The sequence below is a fragment of the Astyanax mexicanus genome, chromosome 12, assembly GCF_023375975.1.
Source record: "Astyanax mexicanus isolate ESR-SI-001 chromosome 12, AstMex3_surface, whole genome shotgun sequence".
In the NCBI taxonomy this organism is placed as follows: Eukaryota; Metazoa; Chordata; class Actinopteri; order Characiformes; family Acestrorhamphidae; genus Astyanax; species Astyanax mexicanus.
Window position 1 is genome coordinate 10701216 of NC_064419.1, and position 27378 is coordinate 10728593.

Sequence of the window (27378 nt, forward strand, 5' to 3'; positions counted from 1 at the left end):
CTTCTTCTCTTCCTCCTCTTCTTCTTCGTCTTCTTTTTTTTTCTTCTTTTTCTTCTTCTTCTTCTTCTTCTTCTTCTTCTTCTTCTTCTTCTTCTTCTTCTTCTAGTTTTTCTTCATCTTCTTCCTTATCTTCGTCTTCTTCTTCGTCTTCTTCTTCTTCTTCTTCTTCTTCTTCTTCCTTATCTTTGTCTTCTTCTTCTTCTTCTTTGTCTTCTTTTTTGCATACTCATGCACTCATTTTGTTGCAATTTATCAAATAAACTTGATCTAATACCAGCTGAAATACTGAAATAAAAGCTGAATCAAACAAACTAGACTTTATTCCCTCAGTGTTGTTTCTTACCATTAAAAATAATAATAATTAGTAAGACCTTTCTGATGAGCACACAGGTGGAAAACCCAGTTTGACACCTGTGGTTTATTGTGGAAAATAAGGGTTTGGACACAATAACCTCCCAGCAAGGAAAAAAAAGCTGTGTGTTTTTTTTTGAGCACAGCAGTACAACTCCATTCTCATGCAGATGGTCTCTATATAAAATCAGCATGCAGAATAACAATCAACAGCAACACTAATTATCATTAGACCAACAGAGACATGAAAACAAGAAGACGTGATAATAAAATATAAAATATTTTAAGCTGGGCTCTCATGCAGGCCAGACCAAATGACAGACACTCGCAGATAAAAAGGACAGAGTTTATTACAAAAGAGATTAGTCTTAAGAATAGTGAGGGACAGGCAGGGTCAGGAACAGAATGGCAGCAAAAGTAAATAACATACCACAGAGTAGTCAAATAGTAGTCAAAGCAGGGTCATACATGGTAATTCCAGCAAAACAAGGGAGAAAGAAAAAGAGAGGACCAAAAATACAAAACAGCAACAGGTATTTAATATTAATTGGCATGAAAAAAGAGATAAAAGGATACACAAAAAGGGTCAGTAACAATGAAGGAAAAACAATAAAACACATCATAGAAGAGCAAGGATTCAAATAGATTCAAAACTCAGCACTGATCTGAACAAACTGAAGGGCATATATACAAGGGAGGGCAGGTGGAGCCAATTAGTAACCTGGAGAGCGGGAACACAGTAGCGTCATGTGATCAGTGAAGTCAGGGAAATCCGGTGTGGGTGCATGATGGGAAGTTGAGTCTTTATAGCACAGTTCAGAGTCAAATACACAACTGAAGTGAAAATGTGCAGATTCAGGTTTATATGTCCATTTACAACCCTGTTATTGTGTTGTAGAATAAACATACTGATTTTAATTATATTTTAACCATGGAAAAAGTGGTTTATGTCACCAGAAGTCATAGTAGGAAAGCATAGCTTTGTTTTCAGCACTGTGCCAAGAACATTGTAATTATATAATTATAATATTTGTATTTTTTCCTGTACTAAAGTTGAGTAGTACTAAAGTCTGCGCAGTATGTGTTTATGTAGTTTATGTAGCTGAACAGCTGGGTTAGTCTTTAGCACCTACCTATCACCTACTTATTTGGCTTCCTTGCACAATGTGCTGCTTTGAAGTGTCTCTTATAGTGTGGGGCTTAGTTTTAGTTTAGGATGGTGCAGTTTGTTTGAGGGGTAGCAGATGTTGAAGAAAAGCTGAAAAACTAAAATTAATAGTTCTCACATGGACACGTCTATGGCTTTTTCATTGTTGAATGCCACTTTTTTACTCCCCTTTTGTAAATACGGGCACAGGCAAAGCTGCGGTCATGTAGCTTTTTGCTTAACAAACAGTTTTTCTAGTGTAGTTTTGATGTGTGTTCTTTTCTCAAAAAGCAAAAAATTAAATTATTTTAAGATTAGATGCAATAAGATCATGGTTTATTAGTCATACAGTGTGAAAATGTAGGGTGTTTTCACACGGGAAAGTACAGATCAAGTCGCTGTCCAGTAAAAAACAAGTATCTTTAAAACTGCAAATTTACAAAAGAAAGAAATAACCTTTTAATGAAAGTCAATGTAAAAAGAGCTTATTTTAGGTCATTTTGAATTATTTCTGTTGGTCTGTTCTTCAAGAAATTTTGAGACAGTCTATAGGACAGTTTGTCTCTTCAAATTATGCAGTAAACCAAAAATCGACAAAAATGGAGATACTTGCTTTTCTTTGGACAATGACTATATACTAAATGAAACTGGAGTTTCTCTAGACTTAATAATTGGTTTGAGGAATGTTAGTTATGTGTTGTGCTGAATTCTAGCTCTCTGTCAGAATCCGACTCCTCACTGTGTACACGCTTTCGGCCCGCTGCAGAATGAGTGTAAAAGATTCTCCTCAGATTTCTTTTATTTCTCTTTATAAATAAGGGTTTTCATGCCTTGCACCTACGCCATTAAAATAGCGTCAGAGTTTAGGAATGAGTCTACACTGATGGGTGTGGTGGTCTGGAAGTGAGGTGTGTTCAGGTAAATTTCTGCCATGTTTCTATCTTGGTGGTGGGAAATACAGGTGCACCACTGACTGATTAAAATCCTGGCAACAGTCAACACGACTTTAACATCAACAATAAACAGAATAAAGTTTTGCAAAAAAACATTACTGTTCCCCTAAATGAACTACTGGCGTACCTTCACAGTGTGAACGTGCAGGTCAGTATCCTTGGCTGAGACGCTCAAAACACATCGCTGTTAAGATACGAACGCGCCAAAGTCAGAGCACATCTGCCTCTTAAAGGGAATGGCAACTGACACACTGATTGGTTTATTTTACTTTACGCCCAAAACACACCCATGATTAATTAAGAGAATTAGTTCATGCCTTTTGCATGTTTCTAACAGTGCAATGCCTCACGATACTAAAGACACACTGACACACCCTAAATCCAGCTGCTTGATATGCAATTGACTGGTGCACTATAGATTGCTAAAGATCGCCTTCACTAGATTGTCTCAGAAAACTGATTATATGTGCAATTTTTGGCAACTTAAAAAAATAAATAAATAAAAATAATGTTACCTAACAGCCTTGGGTTTTTAGAAGTTGGCCTGTTGTACATCTCTGTTTTGGTTGGGTGCTGGGTTTCTTATTAAATAAGAGACGTCACTACTAAGGACAGAGTTTCTAATATTTAGTAAAAGTCAAAGAAGTTTTCAATTCTCCGACATTGTAAATGGATATAAAAGAATGGGGAGTATCAGCTTCCGTAGGTGACTAATCTTAAGGTGCAAGTTTAGGGGCCTTATTTTAACGATCTATAGCGCACTAGTTAATTGCGCTTTGCACAGCTGCATTTAGGGGCGTGTCCTGTGTCTTTTATAATCGTGAGGGTGCAAAAAATACGCCTTGCGCAGCTCCAATGGCGCAAAGGGAGTGTTTTAATTCCCTTAATTATTCATGGGTGTGTTTTGAGCGTAACGTGAAATAAACCAATCAGTGTGTCTGTAGTCATTACCTTTAAGAGGCAGCTGCGCTCTGTCTTCTGTTCATTTTTATCTTAAGAGCATAAACTGACTGTGCATCACGCTGTTCAAATAAGGGAAGCAGCTGAAATAAGGGAAGAGTAATGTTATTTTATTCTTTATTCTGTTTATTGTTTATGTAAAAACCATCATTTACACTGGAGGGGGACCCTCATTTACAATGCCACTGAGCATTTACAGTTTAAAAGGGATTAAACATATTTTTTTTGAAAATTAGAAATAAAAACTGACATTTACTATAGACAAATAAAATATTTACGTAAAAAAGGAAAAATAGGACATTTTTAAAAGATCATAAAAATTGATACATAAAAAATTAAGAATTTATATCTTATGAAGAAAAAACAATAGTAGTGAATATAAAGAAAAAAATATAAGAATGCTAAAAGTATAATATATATATATATATATATATATATATATATATATATATATATATATATATATAATTATATTCGTTAATTTATATAAATAAACAAAGAACATGGGAATCATGGGAAAAAAGGGCTAGACCAGATTTTCATTAATGTATTAATATTGTTTAATATTTTAATAAATTTGCCCTGGTGATAAGAAACTAACGCTAACATATAGCTTTATATTTCTGTGTATTTTGCGCGGGGTGTACGATAGGACCATAGAAGTAGCTGAAATCCAGTTCTTATGTTTATCTATACTGTTGTATAGTCACAAACTTCATGTTTATTCAGCGTTCAACAGTTTATATTCAAACAGCCACCGTGTAGCAGTACCGTAGTGTCTCTCGTGCTTTGTTTATTGTAGCTCTGGTAAGACATGCTTCTAAATTATTTGATGTTGGTTTGATTTATAACCCCAAGTTTATGGTGTTTTTCAGAGTGCATTTCCCCAGACGTCTAAACAGTATTTTATGTAGCTCATTATTGTTTTACTGTAATGACACTGGGTGTTTTCGGCTGCTGGAACCTCCACCTGGGAGGGTCCGTACTCGTCAATCTTCAGCCTGATGTCTTTGAAGCTTTTTTTCTCTTCCTTACTTAAATGAAAATATTCATCTGCTGGTGTTTATAAAATTCACATTCAGCTGTCGCAACAGTGCAAGCAATCAGGAGGACATGTTTAGCGGTACAAGAAAGATAATTCTAGGGCTGACGTCTAACTGCGGGTTATTATTCCCATGGTAAAAAAGAAATATATAAATATATATTACTGATTACTGCAACAATCTCCGCCTTTTACTGTGCATTCTGAGTAAAGAAAGAGAAAGAGAGAGAGAGAGAGAGAGAGAGAGAGAGAGAGAGAGAGAGAGAGAAAGAGAGAAAGAGAGAAGACAAGAAAGGTTTGTTGGTCTTGTAAAAGATATTTTTGTAGTGAATTAGGAGAACAGAAGAGGAACACAACGTTTATGACAGGCAGGCTCTGAAGAAATGATCTTGAGGAGATGTTCTTGAGAAAGATAAACCACATGAAAGCTGTGCTGAGAAGAACAGACACTTTTATGTGCAGCTGAGTTCCCGTCAGAAGCTGTCTGTTTAGATAACATGTCCTGTGTCTCATGCATAACAAGATATATAGCAGTGTGACAAAAAGTATAATTGTCCCCCTACAGATTTGGTAAAAACACTTTTTAAATGATAATTTTATTCATTAAAGGAATAAAAAGTATCCAAACCAATCTAACCCTGTGTGAAAAAGTGTTTGCCCCTTAAACCTAATAACAGCAATCAAGCTTTACCGATAACTGGCAATGGGTCTTTCACATCTCACAGCTGCATTAGAGGGGTTTCCAGTATGAACCTCCTGTTTAGAATCATCCACAGCACCTCAATCAAACTTTGGCTAGACCACTCCAAAACCTTCATTAAGTTTTTTTTTTTTTTTTAAGCCATTCAGAGGTGGACTTGTTTATGTGCTTCGGGTCATTGTCCTGCTGCAAAACCCAAGTACATCTGAGCTTAAGGTCACAAACAGATGGTCGGACATTCTCTACCAGGATTATCTGGTAAACAGCAGAATCCATAGTTCCATCTATTACAGCAAGTTATCTGTCCAGGCGCTGCAGCAGCAAAGCAGCCCCAAACCATCACACTACCACCACCATGTTTTACATTCGGTATGATGTTCTTTTTTCTAAATGATGTGTTCATTTTACGCCAGATGTAACAGAACACGCACCTTTCAAAAAGTTCCACGTTTGTCTGGAGCATATTAGTCTGAAGAATAATAGTTCTGGGGATCATCAAGAAGTTTGTTGGTAAATGTGAGATGAGCCATGGAGACCATTTTCACCCAGTCTCTTTTTTGTTATTGAATCATTAACACTGACCTTAACCAAGTGAGACCTGCAACATTCTTTAAATGTTGTTCTGGATTCTTCTGTGACCTCCTGAATGAGTTGTCCATGCCCTTTTGGAGTAATTTCGGTTGGCCAGCCACTCCTGGGAAGGTTCACCAGTGTTCTGTGTTTTCTCTATTTGTGAGTAATGGCTTTCACTGTGATTTGCTGGAGTCCCAAAGCTTTAGAAAATGTCTTTGTAACCTTTTCCAGACTGATAGATGATCAATGATTTTGTTTTCTCATCTGTCTCATAGTGCCATGTGAATGTGTTGTTTTGGAGATCTTTTAGCTGCTTCATGTTGTCAGACAGGTTCTATTTAATGGATTAAATAGATTTCTTGATTCTACAGGTCTGGCAGTAATCAGGCCTGGTTGTGGTTTGTAGTGAAATTGAACTCAGCTTTCCAAAAAGTGGGATTTATCACAGTTAATTGATGGGGGACAAACACTTTTTCACAAAGAGATAGATTGGATTAAATTGTTTTTTTCCCCTAATAAATGAAATCATCATTTAAAAAACGTGCTTTTTGTATTTACTGAGGTTATATTTGTTTGATATTAATGTTTGTTTGATAATCTGAAATAAGGGTGTGCCTTATTATATCGTATGCAATGATATTGCCTACATGTTTGAATACCGTGAACCATATTATACACTGAAATATCGTGCCATATCACCAACCCTAATTATCACATCAGGGTACTACTTGTTTTTATCAAAATAATTATTTGTATTATTAGTGTTATTAGTAGCATGACATTCTGGATCATTAACTTCTATTACCAATCTGATAAAATTCTTGCATTTGTTAACATCTCAGTTAGGGGTGTGCCATGTCATATTGTATGGAATGATAAAATAAAATTTTCACTTTGTTGCACTAGTGTATTCTTGAAACATTTTTTTTAAATTGTCATATCGCCAAGAGTATCGTTATCGTGCAAATACCATGAAATATCGTGATATTATTTTAGGGCCATATCGCCCACCCCTAATCTGAAATATGTAAGCAATTTTTTTTTTTTTTACACCTCACATTTTGCACTTTTCAGCAGTGTTTTTTACTTTAAAGTCAACCTCAAGTATGAAAGCTTTTCCATACAACATTTTTCACTGAGTTTCCCCAATAAAGCACCAATAAATTCACAATACCATATTATCAACATATATTTGGCAAACAGCATACACTATATATCAGTGGCTTTGGATATAATCACAACTTTTGAGGCTTTAAAACTTGAATGAAATGTTTAACAGTGAAATTATGCATTTTTTAAGGTTAACTCTTACCTGCATTCATCTCTAATTCAGAAAGCCTTTTCTTTTCTCTGTTTGTCTCCAACCTCCCCCTGTCCTTTTCTCTTTCTTTCTTTTTCGATAGAACCCACTGCAGGGGAAATCAGCGGTAGGCTGTGTGTGTGTGAATATGTGGAATTGTCTTTGTTCCCTCTTCTGTTTACTGCATTGTGTTTACTCATTAAATCAATAAATCAGTCATACTGACTCTGGTTAGACCATGCGTTAACATAACGGCCAAACCAAGTTCAGTACTGGACTGAAAAATCAAAAACAGTGTATATCGGATTGACAGATTTCTGGATAATTCTGTATTCTGGAATTGAATTGACCCACCTGTGGTTTTTTTTTACATTTCATGTGTGTGTTCAGAATTTGAAAGGCTTTTTTTCTTTCAGTACAGTATTTGCACTCACGTTTAACTTGTTGTGCCTCTGCCAAGAAAAATACAACAGAAAAAAACGGAATAAGTTTGAGAATGGAACTGGTTCATACCTGGAAGAGAAATGCCGAGTAAATGAAGACTTGTGTGTCATCCATGGTTTTGTGCTGTGATGTGCTGTGATCACTGTTGTTTTCCCACATCTGTATTCACTATTTAAAGTGTAAACAGTAGCCTGTGAACAGTTCTATGTACATTTATGTAAAATTATGTACCTATGTACAGTTGCAAGTAAAAGAAAAAGTATGTGAACCCTTTGGTATTACTTGGATTTCTGCATAAATTGGTCATTAAATGTGTTCTGATCTTCATCTAAGTCACAAAAATCTGTCCAGGTCCTTTTTTTTGGTGTCCTCCCATGCATTACATTCTTGTTTAATGTATTTCTTATTGTAGATTTGTCTACAAAAATGTTAGCATGTGCCAGAGATTTGTGTAAGTCTTCAGCTGACACTCTAGAAAAAACATCAAGGCTTTTTAGAGATACTTTTGTAACCCTTTCCAGCTTCATGCAAGTCAACAATTTTTGAACGTAGGTCTTCTGAGAGCTCTTTTCTTTTATGCAAGGCCTGATTCACGTCAAGCAATGCTTCTTAAGAACAGCAAACTCAAAACTGGTGTTCAATAAAACCATGCAAACCTAAATAATTTTTGTGTGGTTTAAGTTTAAGCAGACTTTGTTTGTCTATTGTTGTGACTTAGATGAAGATCAGAACACATTTAATGACCAATTTGTGCAGAAATCCAAGTAGTAATCCCAAAGGGTTCACATACTTTTTCTTGCAACTGTATATTTTTTTATTTTGTTATATTATTTTTTTTATGTTTTATGTTTATGTATGTCTGTTGGAAGGCCCTTGAAGCTGAAGAAGCAGCGCGGAGGAACCCGGAGCTCTCTGAGCTTTTGAAAGCTCTAGAAAATGAAGTGGCCTTCCATAAAGAGGAGTCAGGGAAGTCTAAGGCAGAAGTGGACAGACTTCTCACTATTCTTAGAGATGTGGAATCGGAACGCATGGAAACAGACAAGAAAATGTCTGATATGGAGAGGTAAAAATGAGCACCACACACACACATACACATATTCACAAAAACACACACATGCATTGGTATTATTGAATATTATTGATTTTTTCACCTACTCTCTACTATCTCCTGAAACATCTGTTTAAAACTGTATATTTCATCTTTTTATCTCATAAATGCCCCACTCTGTATTAGGGCTGCAACGTTTAATCAATATAATCTACTATGTTGATTATTTAACCCTCCTGTTATCTTCAAATTTACTAACATCTTTTATCTTTGGGCTCATTTTGACCCCAGCATTTTTAACCTCCAAAAAAAAATATTACATAATAACTATAATTGTGATCAACGTTTATTTCATATGCTATATTTACCATATTTTTTTGCAATATAAGTCTCACTTAAAATCCTTTAATTTTCCCAGAAATCGTCAGTGTACTTTATAATCCAGTGCGCCTTACTGTATGTATGAATCAAGGGCAGAGTTATACAGGAGTTTCAGTTTAGTTCTCCAGAAGTATTAGCATTAGCTGCTAACCGAGCTAAGTGCTAGCTCTTTTCCTGTTTAGAGTTGAGTATTAGCCTGCAGCTAACTCTGACTAGCACTGCTGGAACAACATTAGCATTAGCCACTAACCATGCTAGGTGAGTATATCTGACTGTAGCCTGTGCATTTACGGTGTTTAAACAAGCTATGTGGGATGAACCGCTAGCTAATATTGATCTGGCTTATCAGAACTCTCAGGGTTCCTCAGTGTAGGTTGGTGGCTAATGATAATATTGCTGCACCCAGCCTTAGTGGAAATTTGGAAATCTAAGCTTACTGTAAATAAACAGAAGAGCTTTACTCACCCAAATTTAGGAGATAAATCTGTGTAGATTAACTTCCAGCGCTCACTTTACTTTAAAAGTAACTGTTTTCCTTTCTAAGAATTACGATTTTGTGTCACACAGGCCAGGACCAGGAGAGACACACGCTGATGATATAGTTTAAACAGTTTAAACAGTTTATTTACAAAGGAGATAGGCATATAAGGAGAGTCTAGAGCAGGCAGGGTCAATAACAATAAGGCAGCATAAACAAACAACATACCAGGGAGTAGAGGAGTAAGCAGGGTCGGTACACAGTGAATCCAGCAGAAGGGGAATAGGCAAGAGAGTAGACGAAAATACAAGCGAGGTGGGCAACAGAAAACAAGCAATAAACTGGGCAAAGCAAAAAAGATAAACAGTAATACAGAAACGGTAATAGAGAAACACTTCATAGAAAAGCTAGGAAACCTAGATTCAATACTCAGCAACGTTGAGTGCAAACTGAGGGGTATTTATACTGATAGTCCAGGTGCAAACAATCAATAACTAGGTGAACTGGAATGCTGATGAGTAGTTCATAGTAGTTCTGAGGGCAAGCATGCTGGGAAATGGGGTCTCTGTGTCCTTCAGAGTAAACATGAAATACTTTTTTTGACCAAAACCTTCTTATTTAATTCTCAGTCAATAAACAGAAACAAATACTTTTTCAATTTTTTCAAAACTTTCTATGTATTTTTGGACATTTTTCAAAAATGTATCCAGACCTGGAAACTCCTGTGTTCAAATTCCATGAATTTTCCAGGGTTTTCATGAGCGTATGAACCTGTATGGATATTCTGATTCCAGCGTGAAACACAATAAATTAATGCTATTAAAATTTATACTCAAAAGTCTATTAGAAATGCTGCAAAATAAATTTCGATCTAAAGAAAATTAGGTTTATTTTAGAGATATAATGTTTTTATAGGACAGGGACAACCTGTCTTCAATAAAAACAGGCAAATTATCCCCTGGTACCCACATGCATTTGCTTATATAATCATTTGTTTTTTTACATTATAATAAAACATTTAATTAATGGTGTACCTCCGCCTTGGTGTGCTTTATGTACCACCAGTGTTTCACCTACCACAGTTTGAGGAGCACTGCATTAGAGAAAACACATCCGTGTAGTCACATGAGTCTATGCCCGTGCATATTCTGGATGTGTGAACTTGCTGGATGTGTGTGTGCATTTCTCATTGTGGTGTGAATGATGCAGAGTTTTATAGGGTTTGTCATGCTGCCAGTGCAGCGGTTGCAGGGAGCACTTCACTCCTGCAGAATGAACGACAGAAAAAAAGAAAGAAAGAAAGAAAGAAAGAATGAAAGAAAGAGAGAAATAAACACATATCTACCCTTTTCTCTCTCTTTACTGGCAGCAAGTGCACAATTACCCAGTGATTTACAGATTGACTGGATGCTTGTGTTAGGAAAACATGTATACATGCACACACACACACACACAGACAGAAAGAATGATTTAGCAGTAGGTGCACTAAGATTAGAGCCTTTGGTGCCAAATATGCATGGGGTTGTGCTTTCACTGTACGGTTCTCTGTGGGGGGTCCTGGAAAATGTTAATTTGTTGTTGACAGGTATGTCATGTGTGATATTTGCTCCTCATTGCCCATATGGACAATGTTTGAGTGTGTGTGTGTGTGTGTGTGTGTGTGTCTGTGCACGGCATAGACATTGAATTTCAGAAATTTCTTGGATTTTTTTTTATGCCAGAATACAGTGGCTTGCAAAAGTATTCATACCCCTTGAACTTTTTCACATTTTGTTTCCTTTCAACCACAAACCTAAATTTAGTATTTTATTGAGATTTTAAATGATAGACCAACATAAACTCAGCACAATTGTAAAGTGGAACAAAATGATATATGGTTTTCAAAAATGTAATCAAATAAAAATCTTAAAAGTGTGACGTGCAAAAGTCCACCTGTGTGTAAGTCTCAGTACAAATAATTAATCATAATTGCTGTGTGTGTTTTTCTGAATTTGTGTTTTTTTTACAGAGTGAAAGATTGTTTCTTGTTTTTTCTTGTTTTTTTTTTCTTGTCTCTTCATGACTTTTTCTGACATCTGTCTCATTTCTTTACATCTGAAACATCCTCCTAGATCTGCCTCCTGTTTCCCCTTACCCAACTGTAGACCTCCCTCTGCTCAGCCCCTCCCCATTTCTGCATCTCCTAAACCCTGGGGTGGCTTTATGTGGGATATCTTTGGAAAGTGAGTGGTCCTCTGGCATGTCTTTCATCTCTACAGATGGATTTGGATTTGCATGCTTGGGCAGTTAAAAAGTCGAATTTTGATCATTGTCTCTCTAAACTGTACAGAAAAGCATGGCTCTCTAAATGCACTAGCCAGGTTTTCAGCCACAAATCCAACAAACTTTTACAAACTTTCACTTTCAGAGTATCATGCTGGGTATCAGTCACAGAAAAGTAGTTTAAAAAAGTATATATATATATATATATATATTTATTTTTATTTTTTTATTTTTTTTAGCAACCCTATCTTACATCCAGTGCAAAGTGCATTGTGATGCTCCTTGCTATCTTACACCCCATCAACAATCTACTTTCATGCCTGGTGCCCTCACTTTAGGAATAAATCTACACTGATGGGTGTGGTGGTCTGGAAGTGAGGTGTGTTCAGGTAAACTTCTGGCATGTTTTTATCTTGGTGGTGTAAAATACAGGTGCTTTATTGACTGATTTAAATCCTGACAACAGTCAACAGTCAGCCACCCAATTTTATCTTAGTTATGCAGGAGCACACACACCCCCGCTCATTACACACAAAAATAAATATGCTGCAGCACAAATCCAGCTTGTACATCAACAATAAACAGAATAAAGAAAGTAGAATAACAATAGCAGTTCCCTTAAATGAGCTGCTGGTGTACCTTCTTCTTGAAGACTGGATACATACGACTGGATCTATTCACTGTAGTGTTGTTCTGTTAGAGAGACTGAAAACCTGGCTAATGTGAATATGATTGATGTATGATTTTGCATGTAGTACAGCATCAATACTAATACAAATTCGGATATGGATGACAGATGTTCGATACTGTGCATCAAATTTCCTCCAACTGAAGGACATGTAGGAAAGCATGTGTAAAGAGTGAATTTTTGACATGACCTGATCTTTATTAATTGTTTCATCTATTTGTGCCAACATTAATCTATACAAGTACTGTATATATTAAATATGGTTTATTTATTTATTTGTGTGTGTGTTTTGGTGATTGTGCCTGGGGCTGGGTATCGTTTAAAAAATTTTGATACTAATACCTATACTTTAAATTTATAATGATAACCAAACAATACTATTGATACCTTTTCTAAACAGCAGACAAGAATAATAGTGTCACTATGACAGACTTCATCTTTCTGGATCTTGTTGGAATGAAAACAATGGGGAACGTGTTTGTGGTGATTTATTAAGAACAAACACAACAGCATTAGTTGCGCTTAAACTATATATTTAAAAAAAAAAACTTTTAAAAGTTCTTTCTTTTTAAAATATTAAAAAAGAAAATTAATTCGCAAAAAATTCTGTCATTTTGATGATGATAATATATTATATGTTGCATTAATTATAAAATATGTTTTTATAAGTATTGTGTTGTACTTGTCTTTGCTTCTTAAAGGTCAATAATTGGGTTGCTCAGAATATTGAAACTATATATTTAAGGCATTTTTTTATTTACTGGAGTGCAAATATCAAACAGTGCACATATTTCATAAGCATTTATTAACGGGTACATAAATAAATGTAAATAAAAAAAATAAGTGTTAAAATGGCAAAATTATATTAGATTTATTTTTTACTGGTGTGGATAATTTAAAAATTAAATAAAATCATGATGCTGATATTTCTCTGTAATATTGTTGGAGGACAGTAATAATAATGTAATCTGGTTTAGGCTAGAACCTTTTTTTAAACTATGTTACATTATAAAAAGAGACAGAGAATGTAACAGAGAGAGAGACAGAGAGACTTGTTTAAAGAAAAATAAAGTGTGGATGATTGTTTCTAAATAGAGTCAGACTTTAGAGCACTTCACATATTTACCGTGCTGTGCATGCTCTCCGCATTATGCACATTTATGTGCGTTTCATGCAAATAATTGGAAATAAGCAAACATTTTTTAGACCTGTCGGTACTCGTTAGTAACGAGACATTTCGATCGGTGCCTTTTTAGTATTAAATTTTGATACCCAGCCCTAATTGTGCCACAGCTTGACTGTTTGTGTGATGAATGAACAGCTGTTTTGGTTAACTATTAACTTTTTTAGAAAGAGTCTCTTGGTGTGAAAGTGGAGGACATGCTCAGATGCACACTGCTGGATGTTTGTTGTACTCGAGGGGAGCTGAAACTCGGCTTGTCTTCTATTCTCAGTCTCTCTTTTTATTTCCACCTCCTGTTGTTCTCTTCTTCTTTTTCTTTCTGTTGCGCCGTTCGTCAAATGTGGAGAAGGTCATACTGTGGTCAATCTGTCTGTGTTTATTTGATTGTGGCTGAGTTGAGTTGTGTATGCACGCATGTGAATATCTGTGCATTCGTATGTGATGGAATGTATGTGCAGGCCAGTGGGCAGTACTCTGTGCTTTCTGTTTAGTAATGTGCACTTTGAGAAATAACCTGATTATCACTGTTTAGAAATAATGCTATCTCTTCCTTTGACATTTTCAATGATTTATCTCTCCTGGGTGCCAGTTTATCCTCCAGGTTAGTAGAATAAAAATAAATATATACATTTTAATTAATACTCTTTTCTCCCAAAGAAATCCCCAAATTAATTTCCATCCTAATAACATATTGGTTTCACATGTAAACCTGCTCCTAACAACACTGCCGCTTATTGCCTCAGAAATTATTGTTCCAGAAAGTCATTCTAAAGATCTATTTCCTTCATATCTTCTACCTGCATCCATTCAGACTGTATGATTTTTGATGGAAATGAATGAAAAATGTTGTTAATTTCCCACCACGATTAAAGTATGCATTAGAATTAAATTAAGCTACACATGCACACTAATGTAATAATTCCAATATTATGTAACTAGCAATTTTCCAAAAATAATGAAAACATTTCATCACTGTCATCACTGACATCAGTAGATTTGGCATTTCATTTGGAAATAAAGAAACCAGAGTCTGGAGGAAGAGTGGAGAGACACACAGTCCCAGCTGCTTGAGGTCTAGTGTGAAGTTTCCACCAATCAGTGATGGTTTGGAGAAACATGTCATCTGCTGGTGTTGATCCACTGTGTTAAATTATCAAGTCTAAAGTCAGTGCAGTTTTTTCCCACCAAATCTTACAGCACTTTTTTTTTATTTTTCAGCAGAACTTGGCACACTGCCCCCACTGCCAAAAGTACCAATAGGTCTTATATAATATTCTAATTTTCTGAGACACTGATTTTTGGGTTTTTATTGGCTGTAACCCATAATCATCAACAATAAAATAAATAAACAATTGGAACTGAATTACTGACATAAAGTAACTTTTCAATGATATTCAAATTTTTTGAGATGCAATAGTGTAGTTTGTTGAATTGAATTCACCTACGCCAGGTCACTAGTTGGAATATAGAGTGTTCATAATGCTCCACATGGTGTCTGCTTACAGATACATTTCCTTAATTCAACAAAAAGACGCTCCTTTTGATGTGAAGTTCTGAATACTTGCAATATAACAAACGCTATAAATTAACAATTTAAAATATTTAACATGTTAAATATTATCTCAACAACAGGTTTGTCACATGTAACTGAAAATAATTGGCATCTAGCTGCTTTTCAAAGATGGCCGATGACTGAATAGACCATTGCAAAGGCCAATACTCCCATAATTTACAAATTGTATACATTGACATTAACGAAAGTATTGATGCAAAAATTGACATTATGTTATGTCTCAGGCAAATATATAAATTAAAACGGGTATGATGGGTTGATTAGAAACTGGGTCTTGCCCGCTACCCTGCGTTTGGGTAGTGTACCTCTTGGTGAGAGATCCTCGACTGCTAGACTGATAAACTTACCAATTGTAACCTCATTCCCTGCTTCCCTTTCATTCCTCCTCTATCTCACCATTCGCCTTTGGCCTTCTTTAGACCCTTTCAAAAAAATGTTTTTGCCTTGATCTTCTATGTCCTCTATTGCTTATATACCTCATTATTTGTAAGTTCCTTAAGCCTGGGGTGCTGTTATAGTTACTTTTTTTTACTGTTTTCCACTACTGTTCAACTTAGTGATTAATTAAGTAGTCAAACAGCACAGTGGTTTGTTTAGCTTAGCTTATTACAGTGCTTACAATTCTTTATACAGTTAAAAAATATAGTCCATTGTTACACCCCTATTGTTTTTTCTTTGTTTACATATATTTAAAATATTGTATCGTGTCTTGTCTTATCTTGTAATCTGGCTCACGACACAATTCCTCCAACGAACGTAGGTTATACTTTGTTCTAATTTTCTAATCTTTATTCAATTCCTTCGACTATTCCTTGGTGTGTAATATTTTTATTTTTGTCAATGAGTGCATATTGCAGCCCTGGGTCTTTCTCATATATGTGAATATAATACATACAGAATATATACATATATCCACGTCCAATAGTGTTGTAGTGCAGTGTTGCAAACTGGTAACTGACTTTAGGGGAAAATCATTATATTCTCATTTCTTGTCTAGACTGGAGTGAAGATGGATGACTTTTTCAATTACCCTGTTTTCACTGGCCTGCGCTGAGAGTAGATAGTAATGAGTATAAGAGAATAATGTCAGACAGCATTATTTTGAAACACACTTACTCATGCTCATTTTTTCTCACACTGTAGAGAGTCTCTCATTTTTTTGGATGGTATGAATGATCAGGTTGCTTCTTCAGTGCCAAGAGTAATATGTAGTTAAAGGCACGTGAACAATGTGGTGGTCTACCACTGTGTGACTGTACCCATCTCTTAACCTCGATATTGCAATATCAGGTCTAGATTTTAAGTAGCGGTGATGTGCAATTTCAGTTGACCCCGAGTGTGTGTGTGTGTGTAAGTGCGTGTGTGTGTGTGTGTGTGTGTGTGTGTGTGTGTGGTTGTAACACAGGGAGGTTGTTGGCAGAAGGAGCATCTACTTCAAGACACACACACACTTACCCACACACACACACACACACATGCTCATGCTCTTCTGGCTAAGCAGAGATCAGGGCAGGCCACTGATAGGGCCATCAAATAGCTCCCCCCTGTTCATAACATTTGTTTTATGATAAACTCAGTTCATCAGTGCACACACTCCCAGCATTCCTCTGTGCAATATGTCAGTTTTATCAGTTGACTGATTATGAAACCTAGCAAAACACAAGTGTCTTCCTATGCTTTCCAAGATGTTTGATGGATTGCTTTGGTTAGCATGGGTAATAATGAGTCATAAGGTTGAGGAGTGTCGTGACTGGGTTGGGTAATTGGGATCTGTAAATTAGGGAGAAAATGGAATAATGTTGAACAGATCTTTTTCTATTGGATTTTTTTTAGGGATACATGTTAAAAACAAAATATCATCATTATACACCAGGTCAGATTCCACAGAGTTCACAGAATAGGGACAAATCAAACAGACAAACAAAGAGAGAAAAAGAAGCTAAATAAATAAATTAAAATTTCCAAAAACGCACATAAATGATACCTGATCTTCCAAAATGTTATGGTACACACATCCACATCCTGACTGAAGGCACTAGTATGCATTTTCTTGCCAAATACAGAAGTGTATTCAGTGCATATACAGTATCAGTGTGAGAAATTGAAGATAGATAGATCAATCATCTTACAATGTTTATGGCCAATTAAAATACCTCATGTTGTTTTCCTAATTGCTATTTTGCAGGCAAGGGAAGGAGCAAAATAAGAAACTGCCAGGTGTAAAACCCACCCAACTGGGAGAGATGAGACCGTCTGATGCTCCTCCACAGGTGAGCTGAGAAGTTAGATATTCCATTGCTTTTTTCTGATAATTATTGTATGTAAAAAAGTGCAATTACTGTAGGTAAAACAGCAATTCTTCAAAACTTTAGAAATAAAACCTTTTTGTCTCAAACAAAAAATGCTGCCACTATGATTGGGAGATCGCTGGTTTAAATCCCGGTTATGCAGCTTGCCATCAGCTGTCGGAGCCCTGAGAGAGCACAATTGGCCTTGCTCTCTCTGGGTGGGTAGTTGGTGCTCTGTCCCCTCAACACTCCTAGGGTGATGTCGCTCAGCACAAAGCGTCTGTGAGCTGATGTATCGTAAGGAAGTCGCTGGTTACTGGCCCAAAAAGAGGTGGTGGCTGAGTTCACATGTATCGGAGGAGGCATGTGCTAGTCTGGCATCACCTGTGATGGGGAATATACAGCTGAGTAGTAGCTGATTGGGTGGAACAATTTGGCCTAGCTAAATTAGGAGAAAAATGTGTAAAAACATAGAAATAAATGAAATATTAGGTTTAAAGATTCAAATATAGCGTAAATGAGGAATGGTTTTTGATATATAACAATAAAAAAAAAAACAAGTGTTGCAAGATTTGAGAAATTTAATGCATTTTGTGCTAGAAAAGGGAATGAATGCATACATGTTTTTTTGATTTTGCTATCACATAGGCCGTTAAAAACCTACTTAGTACACATACTATATACACACACACACAGTGCGGAGTGCAACTGCATAGAAGAGAGATAGCATCAGCTACTAATCCTCTTGAGTGTGCTGCTTCATCTTATACAAACATGTCTACAAGTCAGTCTAAGGGCCTTATTTTAGCGATCTATAGCTAAACCGTCAACCGTGCACTGTGCAGCTTAATTTAGGGTGTGTCACTGTGTCTTTGCTATCATAACAATGGGAAAAGTACACCTTGCGTAACTCAAAACATGCAAAAAACATGTACTAATTGTCTTTGGGTGTAACGTGAAATAAACCAACCAGCGTGCCACTTCCCATTCCCTCGGAGAGTCAGGGGTGCCCTGCCTTTGGCGAATTGCTATTTTAACAGCGCAATGCATCTGCACTTCTCAGCAGAGGAAATTGAGCTGGTCGTTCACGCTGTGAAGGTGCGCTAGCAGTTAATTTATTTATGTTATTTTGTTTAGTATTTTGTTTACTGTTGATCTAAAAGTTGGCTTTGAACACTGTAACAAGCGGGGGTATACGAGAAGGGAAGTGTGTGCAGCGTACCAGCGTAGCTAACATAGATATGTACGTCTGACTGTTAACTGTTGTCAAGGTTTAAATCAAACAGTGGCACACCTGTGTTTTCTGCCGCCATGATAACAATACACACAGAAATTCAGATCATCAGCAAAATCATTCGCTATTTTAATGGCGCAGACACAAGGCTTCAAAAAAGACGATTGCTTTGGTTTTACATAGCAATGTGCCTTATCTTTAGTCTCAGACTGCTTTTGCATAAATGTTCTATACAAATAACAAAGTAGTATGTTATTAAAGCATATTAAACTGCTTACTTAAGAGAGCAGGCTTGCAGAATATTTCCCCTCCAACCCTCCTAACCCTCTGGACAGGGCGTATGTCACCTACACACAAGATTCCCAATGAAAAACAAATCTTCTCTTCGTTTCAGCCCATGTGACAACAAAGACAGCTTGGGAAGAGCCTCTCTGTTTAGGTTTCAGGCTGTGCCTATTTTTTCTTGATTATACCGTGACCGTTTCAGACCCATACACGTTCAGCACGTATTCACTGACTTCTAAAATAACTGGAGCCTTTATGTAACCTGTAATCTTCATGTGTCATACACATCAAAACATCACTCTATTAAAAAATAATAACTAGATTGCAGTTCCTGCAGAAACTCTGAGTGTTATTGCATAGCTGATTTGTGGCTGATTGCTATAGTATCTCTGCTGGTTGCTAAGCGGTTGCTAGGTGGTTTCTAAGGTGTTGATAGGTGGTTGCTAAGCTGTTGCTATGGTATCTGTGGCGGTTGATATTGTGTTGCCAGGTGGTTGCTATGGTCTCCATGATGGTTTCTGTTGTGTTGCTGAATTGCTGCTAGGTGGTTGCTATGGAGTTACAAGGTGGCTGCTAAGGGGTTGTTATGGTGCCCATAGTGGTTGCTATGTTATTTCTAAGTGGTTGCTAGGTGTTTGCTAAGGTATCATTATAGTATCTGTGGTGGTTGCTGTGACGTTGCTAAGAAGTTGCTAGGTGGTTGCTTTTGTGTTGCTAATTGGCTGACAACTGGCACACTGATTGGTTTATTTCACGCTACGCCTAAAACACACCAATGATTAATTATGAGAATTAGTACATGCTTTTTGTGTGTTTCGATCCACACACGGCATATTTTTTGTGCAGTCACAATAACAAAGAGACATTGACACGCCCTAAATCCAGCTGCACGACACGCAATTGACGGATGCGCTATAGACCAATAAAATAGGGCCCTTAATGTTTTAAGAGTTTGCTCTTATGCAGAAATGATCAGGAGACTTAAAAGGTAAGGATCTCTAATGCCAAGCTCAGACTACAGGACATTTTTGTGCCTCACAATGTTCACTGTGTCAGATTAAGCAGTTTTATACTTTGTTTTGCGTCGTTCTCGGGGGACTGGCAACACTACACATTAGTCACCGACCAATCATCGTCCGCGTCCTCACGTGAGTTCATAAAGGCACTGAAGAAAAATCCACCAATCCAGTAAACCAGAGGTGTCCAAACTACGGCCCGCGGGCCATTTGCGAGGTATTTTAGAAATAGAATGAAAGTTGGCCCGCTGTTAAGCAGGTTTTTATAATGTGAGATTCAAAGCTTGGAAGCTAGGTGTCAGAAACAGGCCAGCGAGAGTGAAACTGTAGCGCAGAAAAACAGCCAAAGAGTCTAAAAGCAGAGAGGGTGTGCAGTTATAGCGCAGAAAAACGGGGCAAAAGAGTCTAAAAGCAGAGAGGGCGCAGTTATAGCGCAGAAAAAAGGGTTGCCGTAATTAAGGAGTTTAATATTAAGAGGCATCATGAAATGAAACATCCATTTGAAAAATCTTAGTTTACACAACACTGTCAAAGATAGATAAAGATAAAAGGTCAAGTAAAATGGTGTGTAAATGAAAGTAATCAGGAAAAAAGTATTATTTAAAGTGGTATATTTCATCATTTGTTTTATTACATTCTCTGTGGCCCGTGAATATATTTCTCCTTCTGGCCCCCAACAAAAAAAGTTAGGACACCCCTGCAGTAAACCAACTGACCTCAACACACACGCACAAATACACTCAAACTAATTATACACTGTGCATAAACCGAAAAAATTACATATGCATACGCAAACACAGACAACCAAGGCGCTGAACAAGACTGTGACATCACTAGTAAAAAGTGAGATATATATCATTGCACCATTACACGCATCACAAGCATGCCTTTCACACAGACAGACACATTCACACACACACACACACACGCACTCACACACACTCACACACGCACGCATGCAAGGGAAAACGAGTAAAAGTGCAACCAAAACAAAAACAGAATCGGATCACTAGATTGGGTCCCTGGTGCAGCAGTGACACAGTCAGGTTGTGTGCATCATAAGCCCGGCGCAGTGATTGGACCTGACAGCTCAGCTGTAACCTAATGCAGCCGGATCAACAGAGCAAACAGTAACGTTGGCCCAACAGGGGAACTGGCAAAAAAAAAAAAAAAAAATCACACCCCTTTTTGAAAATGGCACAGCACAGTCTCGGTGCCTATACCACTTCAGTACGTTACCCCCTTCACAACCCCTCTAAACAGAGAGACATGCAGAGATCATTGTGGCTGGGGGGCCGTTCCACACCTCCACCTCTACAAACTTCAGTAATTATGAAATTCGACGGTTAAAGTCCAATCTAAAGGAAGATAATCAGTTAAACAAACGAGGAGAGAGTGAGAAAATGCTGCTTTTCCTCCAAATAATCAAGAACATTTTACAGACCTGCTTTTGACACTGTAGTAGCAATGACAGGAGCTCTCTGGCTCACTCTCCAGTACTGTATGTATGGAGAAGCTGCTGGATAAACCAGCTACTGCTCAAAAGTTTGAACACCCCACATGTCCAGAGCAACCTAGAGTCCATAGCCGCACGATGTATTTGTATGTTACGTTATAATCCGATTTATGTGAATACATTATTTAGTATTCACCTTTCAACACCATAGCAACCATCACAGATACTGCAGTGACCACTACAGATATTATAGCAACCTAGCGTCCTTAGCTGCGTGATGTATTTGCGAGTAACATTAAAAATCTGATTCATGCAAATACATTACTTAGTATTCACCTATTAACCGATACCATAGCAACCATCACAGATACCATAGCCACCACTACAGATACCATAGCAACCTAGCGTCCACAGCTGTGTGATGTATTTGCGAGTAATGTTATAATCTAATTCATGCAAATACATTACTTAGTATTCACCTATCAACACCATAGCAACCATCACAGATACCATAGCCACCACTACAGATACCATAGCAACCCAGCGTCCACAGCAGCACGATGTATTTGCATGTCACGTTATAATCTGATTTATGTGAAAACATTATTTAATAACCACATATCAACACCATAGCAACCAGGGGCGTAGCAGCAAATTCTGGGCCCTGTACACTCTCAATGTCAGTGGGCCCCTATCCATGCCAGTACACATTTTTATGCATTTTTATTGGCCCCTCTCCCTACTTGGCCCCTGGGTAGCCATGTCCACTTTCCCCCCTACTACCACACCCTTGTATTTAATAGTAAATAGTAGTAAACGATCACAGCAGGTGCAACTACAGCATGGCAGAGTGGTCTCAGGAAAAAAGGTGAAAACTCACAGTTACAAATTGTGCATGAAATAAAATACAGATTACTATTACAGATTTCTATAATAGAATATATTTAGAAAGGTTGTTTGTCTAAAACTACAAAAAAGTACCAGTCAGCTCTCTTACACAAGTGTTTCAGTCTATTATACAATAGTAGTTGTAATTATACAGTAGTACCAATTAGTAAAAGTACAAGTGCGTTTGGTAACTTAATATTACAATGAACTGTAGAGCTTTACTAATTTCAGTAATAATATAATTTCTTGTAGGTCTTGATCAAGTTTTTACTGTAACGGCAGACTAAAAGGAGTGACGCTTGCCGAGCAGTGATGGCAGTAATGGCGTTGAAATAGACAGCGTTACTAACGCCGTTACTTTTTTCAGTAAGGAGTAATCTAACGAATTACTCTGACAGTAACTATAAAGCCGTTACCATTTCCCACACCCCGTTACTGCACGTTACTTTAGCCACTCAATGAACTTTTTTTTTAACTTCGCATACAGACAAAGGCTCAAGTGTGTGTGTGTGTGTGTGTGTGTGTGAGTCACAAGGGAGGGGAGGATGAGACCAGGGTTTCTCTAGGGGTCTGCAGGCTCATCCTCAGAGGAAGACAGTATTGTGTAGTGAGTACTTTAAATCAGGGATCTCAAACTCGCGGCCCGCAGAACGATTTTTTGTGGCCGCGACTTGAAATCAAAATTTAGTGTTAGTGCGCCATGCACGCAAGAAAGACGCATCCTCTCCCCGTGCACCAGCACAGCACATCCTATTCATTTAAATAGAGAGAGCGGCTGCATGAGCGCAGCCCCGCCCTCTGACAAAAAGTTCCTCTGTGTGTGCTACAGATCACAGTAAGGTTGATACAAAATCTCAAACTTACGATTGACTACACCTGTTGCTTGATTTGAATAAATAAAAAGGTCTTGGGGGGGGGTTAAGGCAGTAGTAACGCTATAGTTACTTTTACTGGTATCTATTACTTTTATAGTGGAGTAACTCAGTTAGTAACTCGGTTACTTTTTTGGAGAAGTAACTAGTAACTATAACGAATTACTTTTTCAAAGTAACGTGCCCAACACTGATGCCGAGTAAGAAGTAATGACAGGTTTATTTACAGGATGGATTACAGGAAATAACAGCCAGATAACTGGATAAACAACACTCTCACCAAAAACAGGAGTCGTAGAAAGGCAAAAACTGTAATACAGACAGAATAATGCAGAGAAAAAACGCACAGTATGCAACAAACGTCAACAATACCTTGCGAAGATTAAACGCACACTGAAACCTTATATACAGGAAGTAAATTATTTTGAATCGGAACTTCCCAGAACACAGGTGACTCTGAACGGGGGAGCGGCTGACGGTGACGTCACAGCCAGTGGGTTTTTTTGGGAAATGGAGTTCGGTAGTGTGGAAGAAGAGCACTGCGGTGTGACATTTACCAGTTTCTTAAAAAGTAAGATTTACTTTCAAAGCAGTGTGAAAGCTCTAGACACATTTTACTTTAAGGTGTGAATGTGTAATCAGAAGAATGAAATAGACTGAATAAGAGAGTGCCTCTTTCTGTCTTGTTCTCGAGGTGTGGAACGATCTGTTTTCTCTCCTCTCAGTATCTTGGTGTGGCCTTTGCACCCGCTAACAATACCCCCTTCCTGTCTCTCAGATTATGTGTTTGTAGTTCACCTCTTTCCTTTCCTTTCTCCGTAGCTCTTTTCCTCTGGGATTGGGAGCAGTTGGAAAAATCTTCTTGAAGTTTTATTTTCTCCAGTTTTGCAGTTCCTTATGGCAAATATGATATGCTTCCAAAGCCTTTCAGTGAAGTCAGACGTCTATTATTACATTGCTGTCATAACAAATTCACACATCTCTAAAACATTTTAAAATAAGGAAGAAAGGGTTCTTGATAGATACGTAAAGATTCATAACATTCAATTCACAAAATTCAGTATGAGACAGCCGTGTTTCCATTTAGTGATTTTATATAACAGCAAAAAATAGACTGTACAAAAATCTTTTTAACCTTAATGTACTTTTTTACACATTTACATTGATTTTTATTTAATTGCAGGTTAATAAAGGTATTACAGTTTTTTTTCTGGTTACCTTCATTTCATTTGTTATCATACTTACATATATAGCAGTTCTTAAATGATAATTGCATTTATTCAAGAAAAAAATACTCCAAAAACAGCAAAAATGCTCCATAAACCTAATAATTTGGTTGTGCCACCCTTGATGGAATTTTGGCCCACTCTTCTTTACAGAATTGTTTTATTTCAGCCATTATGGAGGATTTTTGAGCATGAACATCCTGTTTAAGATCATGCCACAGAATCTCACTCAGACTTTGACTTTTTTTAAACCATTCTAAGGTGGACATGCTGGTGTACTTTGGGTCATTGTCCTGGTGCAGAACCCAAGTATGCTTGACCTTAAAGGATTTTTTGGTAGAGAGCAACATTTCTGGTTCCATGAAGTTATCCTGAGGCCCAAACCATCACACTACCACCACCATGTTTTAAGTTCAGTATGATGTCCATTTTTCTGAAATTGTGTGTTAGTTTTATGCCAGATGTAACGTGACACACACCTTCCAAAACATTCCACCTTTGTCTCATCAGTCCACAGAATATTTCCCCAAAGTCCTGGGGATTATTAAGATGTTTGTTGGCGATTGTGATACGAGACTTTGCGTCTTTTTTGTCAGCAATGTTTTTTGCTTTGGAACTCTCCCATGGATCTCTCCTATTTTCACACAGTCTCTTTCTTATTATTGAACCATAAATAATGACCTTAACTAAGGCAAGTGAGACCTGCAGTTCTTTAGATGTTGTTCTGAGTTCTTTGTGACCTCCTGGATGAGTTGTCCATGCCCTTTTGGAGTCATTTTGGTAGGCCTGGTAAGGTTCACCAGTGTTCCATGTTTTTTTCCATATACAGCTCTGGAAAAAATTAACTTTCTCTGATTTTGCTGTTTATAGCTATATGCTTGAGTAAAATGAACATTGTTGTTTTATTCTATAAACTACGGACAACATTTCTCCCAAATTCCAGATCAAAATATTGTCATTTAGAGCATTTATTTGCAAAAAATGAGAAATGGCTGAAATAACAAACAAAAAATGCAATAATAATGCAAAAAATAATGCAAAGAAAACAAGTTCATATTTATAAAGTTTTAAGAGTTCAGAAATCAATATTTGGTGGAATAATCCTGGTTTTTAATCACAGTTTTTATGCATCCTTGCATGTTCTCCTCCACCAGTCTTACACACTGCTTTTGGATAACTTTATGCCTTTACTCCTGGTGCAAAAATTCAAGCAGTTCAGTTTGGTTTGATGACTTGTGATCATCCATCTTCCTCTTGATTATATTCCAGTGGTTTTTAATTTGGTAAAATCAAAGAAACTCATCATTTTCAAATGGTCTCTTATTTTTTTTCCAAACCTGTATGTGAATAATATCTCTCACTAGCACACACTAAAAAGCATTTATTACTTGATAACATTTTCTCTTTTTGTAAAATTCTCCATACAATCTCTGTTGGGGTCAGGACTGGGATATGATTCGCTAATGCTAAATAAATGTTGTTACATGTACAGGGGTTTGACAATGAAACTGAAACACCTGGTTTTAGATAACAATAATTTATTGTGGTGACGGACAGTTCTGTTGGAAACAGGGGAGTTGAGGTGCATATTAAATTCTGCCGTGATTTGATCAGCCGTGGTTTTATGTTTTTTGGTTACAATCCGGGTTAGCACCCAAACATCCCTTTCAGACAGCTTCCTCTTACAGCGTCCACAGTTAATCCTATTGGATGTTGTTGTTCCTTCTTGTTGGTGTGCTGACATTACCCTGGATACCGTGGCTCTTGATACATCACAAAGACTTGCTGTCTTGGTCACAGATGCGCCAGTAAGACGTGCAGCAACAATTTGTCCTGTTTTGAACTCTGGTGTGTCACCCATAATGTTGTGTGCATTGCAGTATTTTGAGCAAAACTGTGCTCTTACCCTGCTAATTGAACCTTCACACTCTGCTCTTACTGGTGCAATAATGTGCAATTAATGAAGATTGGCCACCAGGCTGCTCCAATTTAGCCATGAAACCTCCCACACTAAAATGACAGGTGTTTCAGTTTCATTGTCCAACCCCTGTAATACTAACATGCTGTAAGCAATATTGTTTTTGTCTTATTATACCTGAGCAGAGGCCTAAGCCAGATTTTTGCCAGATGTTAAATCCCTTTCCTCTAGCTTCACATTTCCCAGGATCCAACGCGAGAAACGGCTGAGCGTATCAGGGAGCTGGAGCGAGCTCTGAGAGAGAGCATGAACACTTCTTCTCACAGGGAGGCTCTGTGGGCTCAGGAGGAGCAGGCACATGGTCTAGCACAGAGACAGGTACACACAGTGAACAACCAGCACTGAGGGAGAGACTTCAGCTGCTTTCTCTACTGCTTGAATGATCATTTCTTTTCCTTTGCCTAATCAACGTCCTGCTCTCCTCTCCAGGAACATCCACAGCCTTTCACTTTCATTCTAACCGTGGCATGCCCTTCTGATTCTATATTTCTAAATGAACTTCTTTAACACACATACAGAGTCACACACAAGACCTGGAAAATACTGGTCTGATATTTGTTTGATAAAACACAGGTATTTGTAAGAGTGTTTTTTTTAAGCAGTGTGCATACTAATTGTTCCCCAATTGGAGAAACGTTGTTGTAGCAGATAAGCTCTGTAATTTAGCATTTAATACTAGTTTCTGGAAGCTTTTTTGGCACCATTCTTCATTGCTTGCTGCATTGATAAAGGTGTTTGTGCAAGTGCCTCCTCTTCTTCTTTTTGCTCTGTGTACAACTCATGATCGAACATATAGGGCCATATTTTAGCGATCTATAGTGCACTGGTCAATTGAGTATCGCGCAAATTTAAGGCTTGGTATTGGTGGTCAAAAAATATGCCTTGCGCTGCTCGAAATGTGCAATGAAGGCATGAACTAATTCTCTGAATAAATCATACTGGGTGTGTTTTGAGCACAGCGTGAAATAAACCAATCAGTGTGCCAGTTGTCATTCCTTTTAAGAGCCATGTACGCTCTGACTTTGATATCTCTGGCGTTGAAATCTTAACAG

At 37.3% G+C, this 27378-nt stretch overlaps 1 protein-coding gene across 6 annotated transcripts in view; it reads left to right on the forward strand.

The window, feature by feature from the left end:
• Nucleotides 1–27378, forward strand: part of LOC103032091 (ERC protein 2) — a 452130-nt gene that overhangs the window by 241291 nt on the left and 183461 nt on the right. For 5 of the 6 annotated variants that reach the window (XM_049485683.1, XM_049485682.1, XM_049485684.1 and 2 more), the window contains 3 exons: nt 7130–7153; nt 8340–8533; nt 17269–17353. In XM_049485683.1, the coding sequence (XP_049341640.1) occupies nt 7130–7153; nt 8340–8533; nt 17269–17353 (303 nt within the window). Of the gene's footprint in view, nt 1–7129; nt 7154–8339; nt 8534–11488; nt 11642–17268; nt 17354–27378 lie in introns of those variants that run through there. The other variant, XM_049485688.1, reaches the window with a different exon arrangement.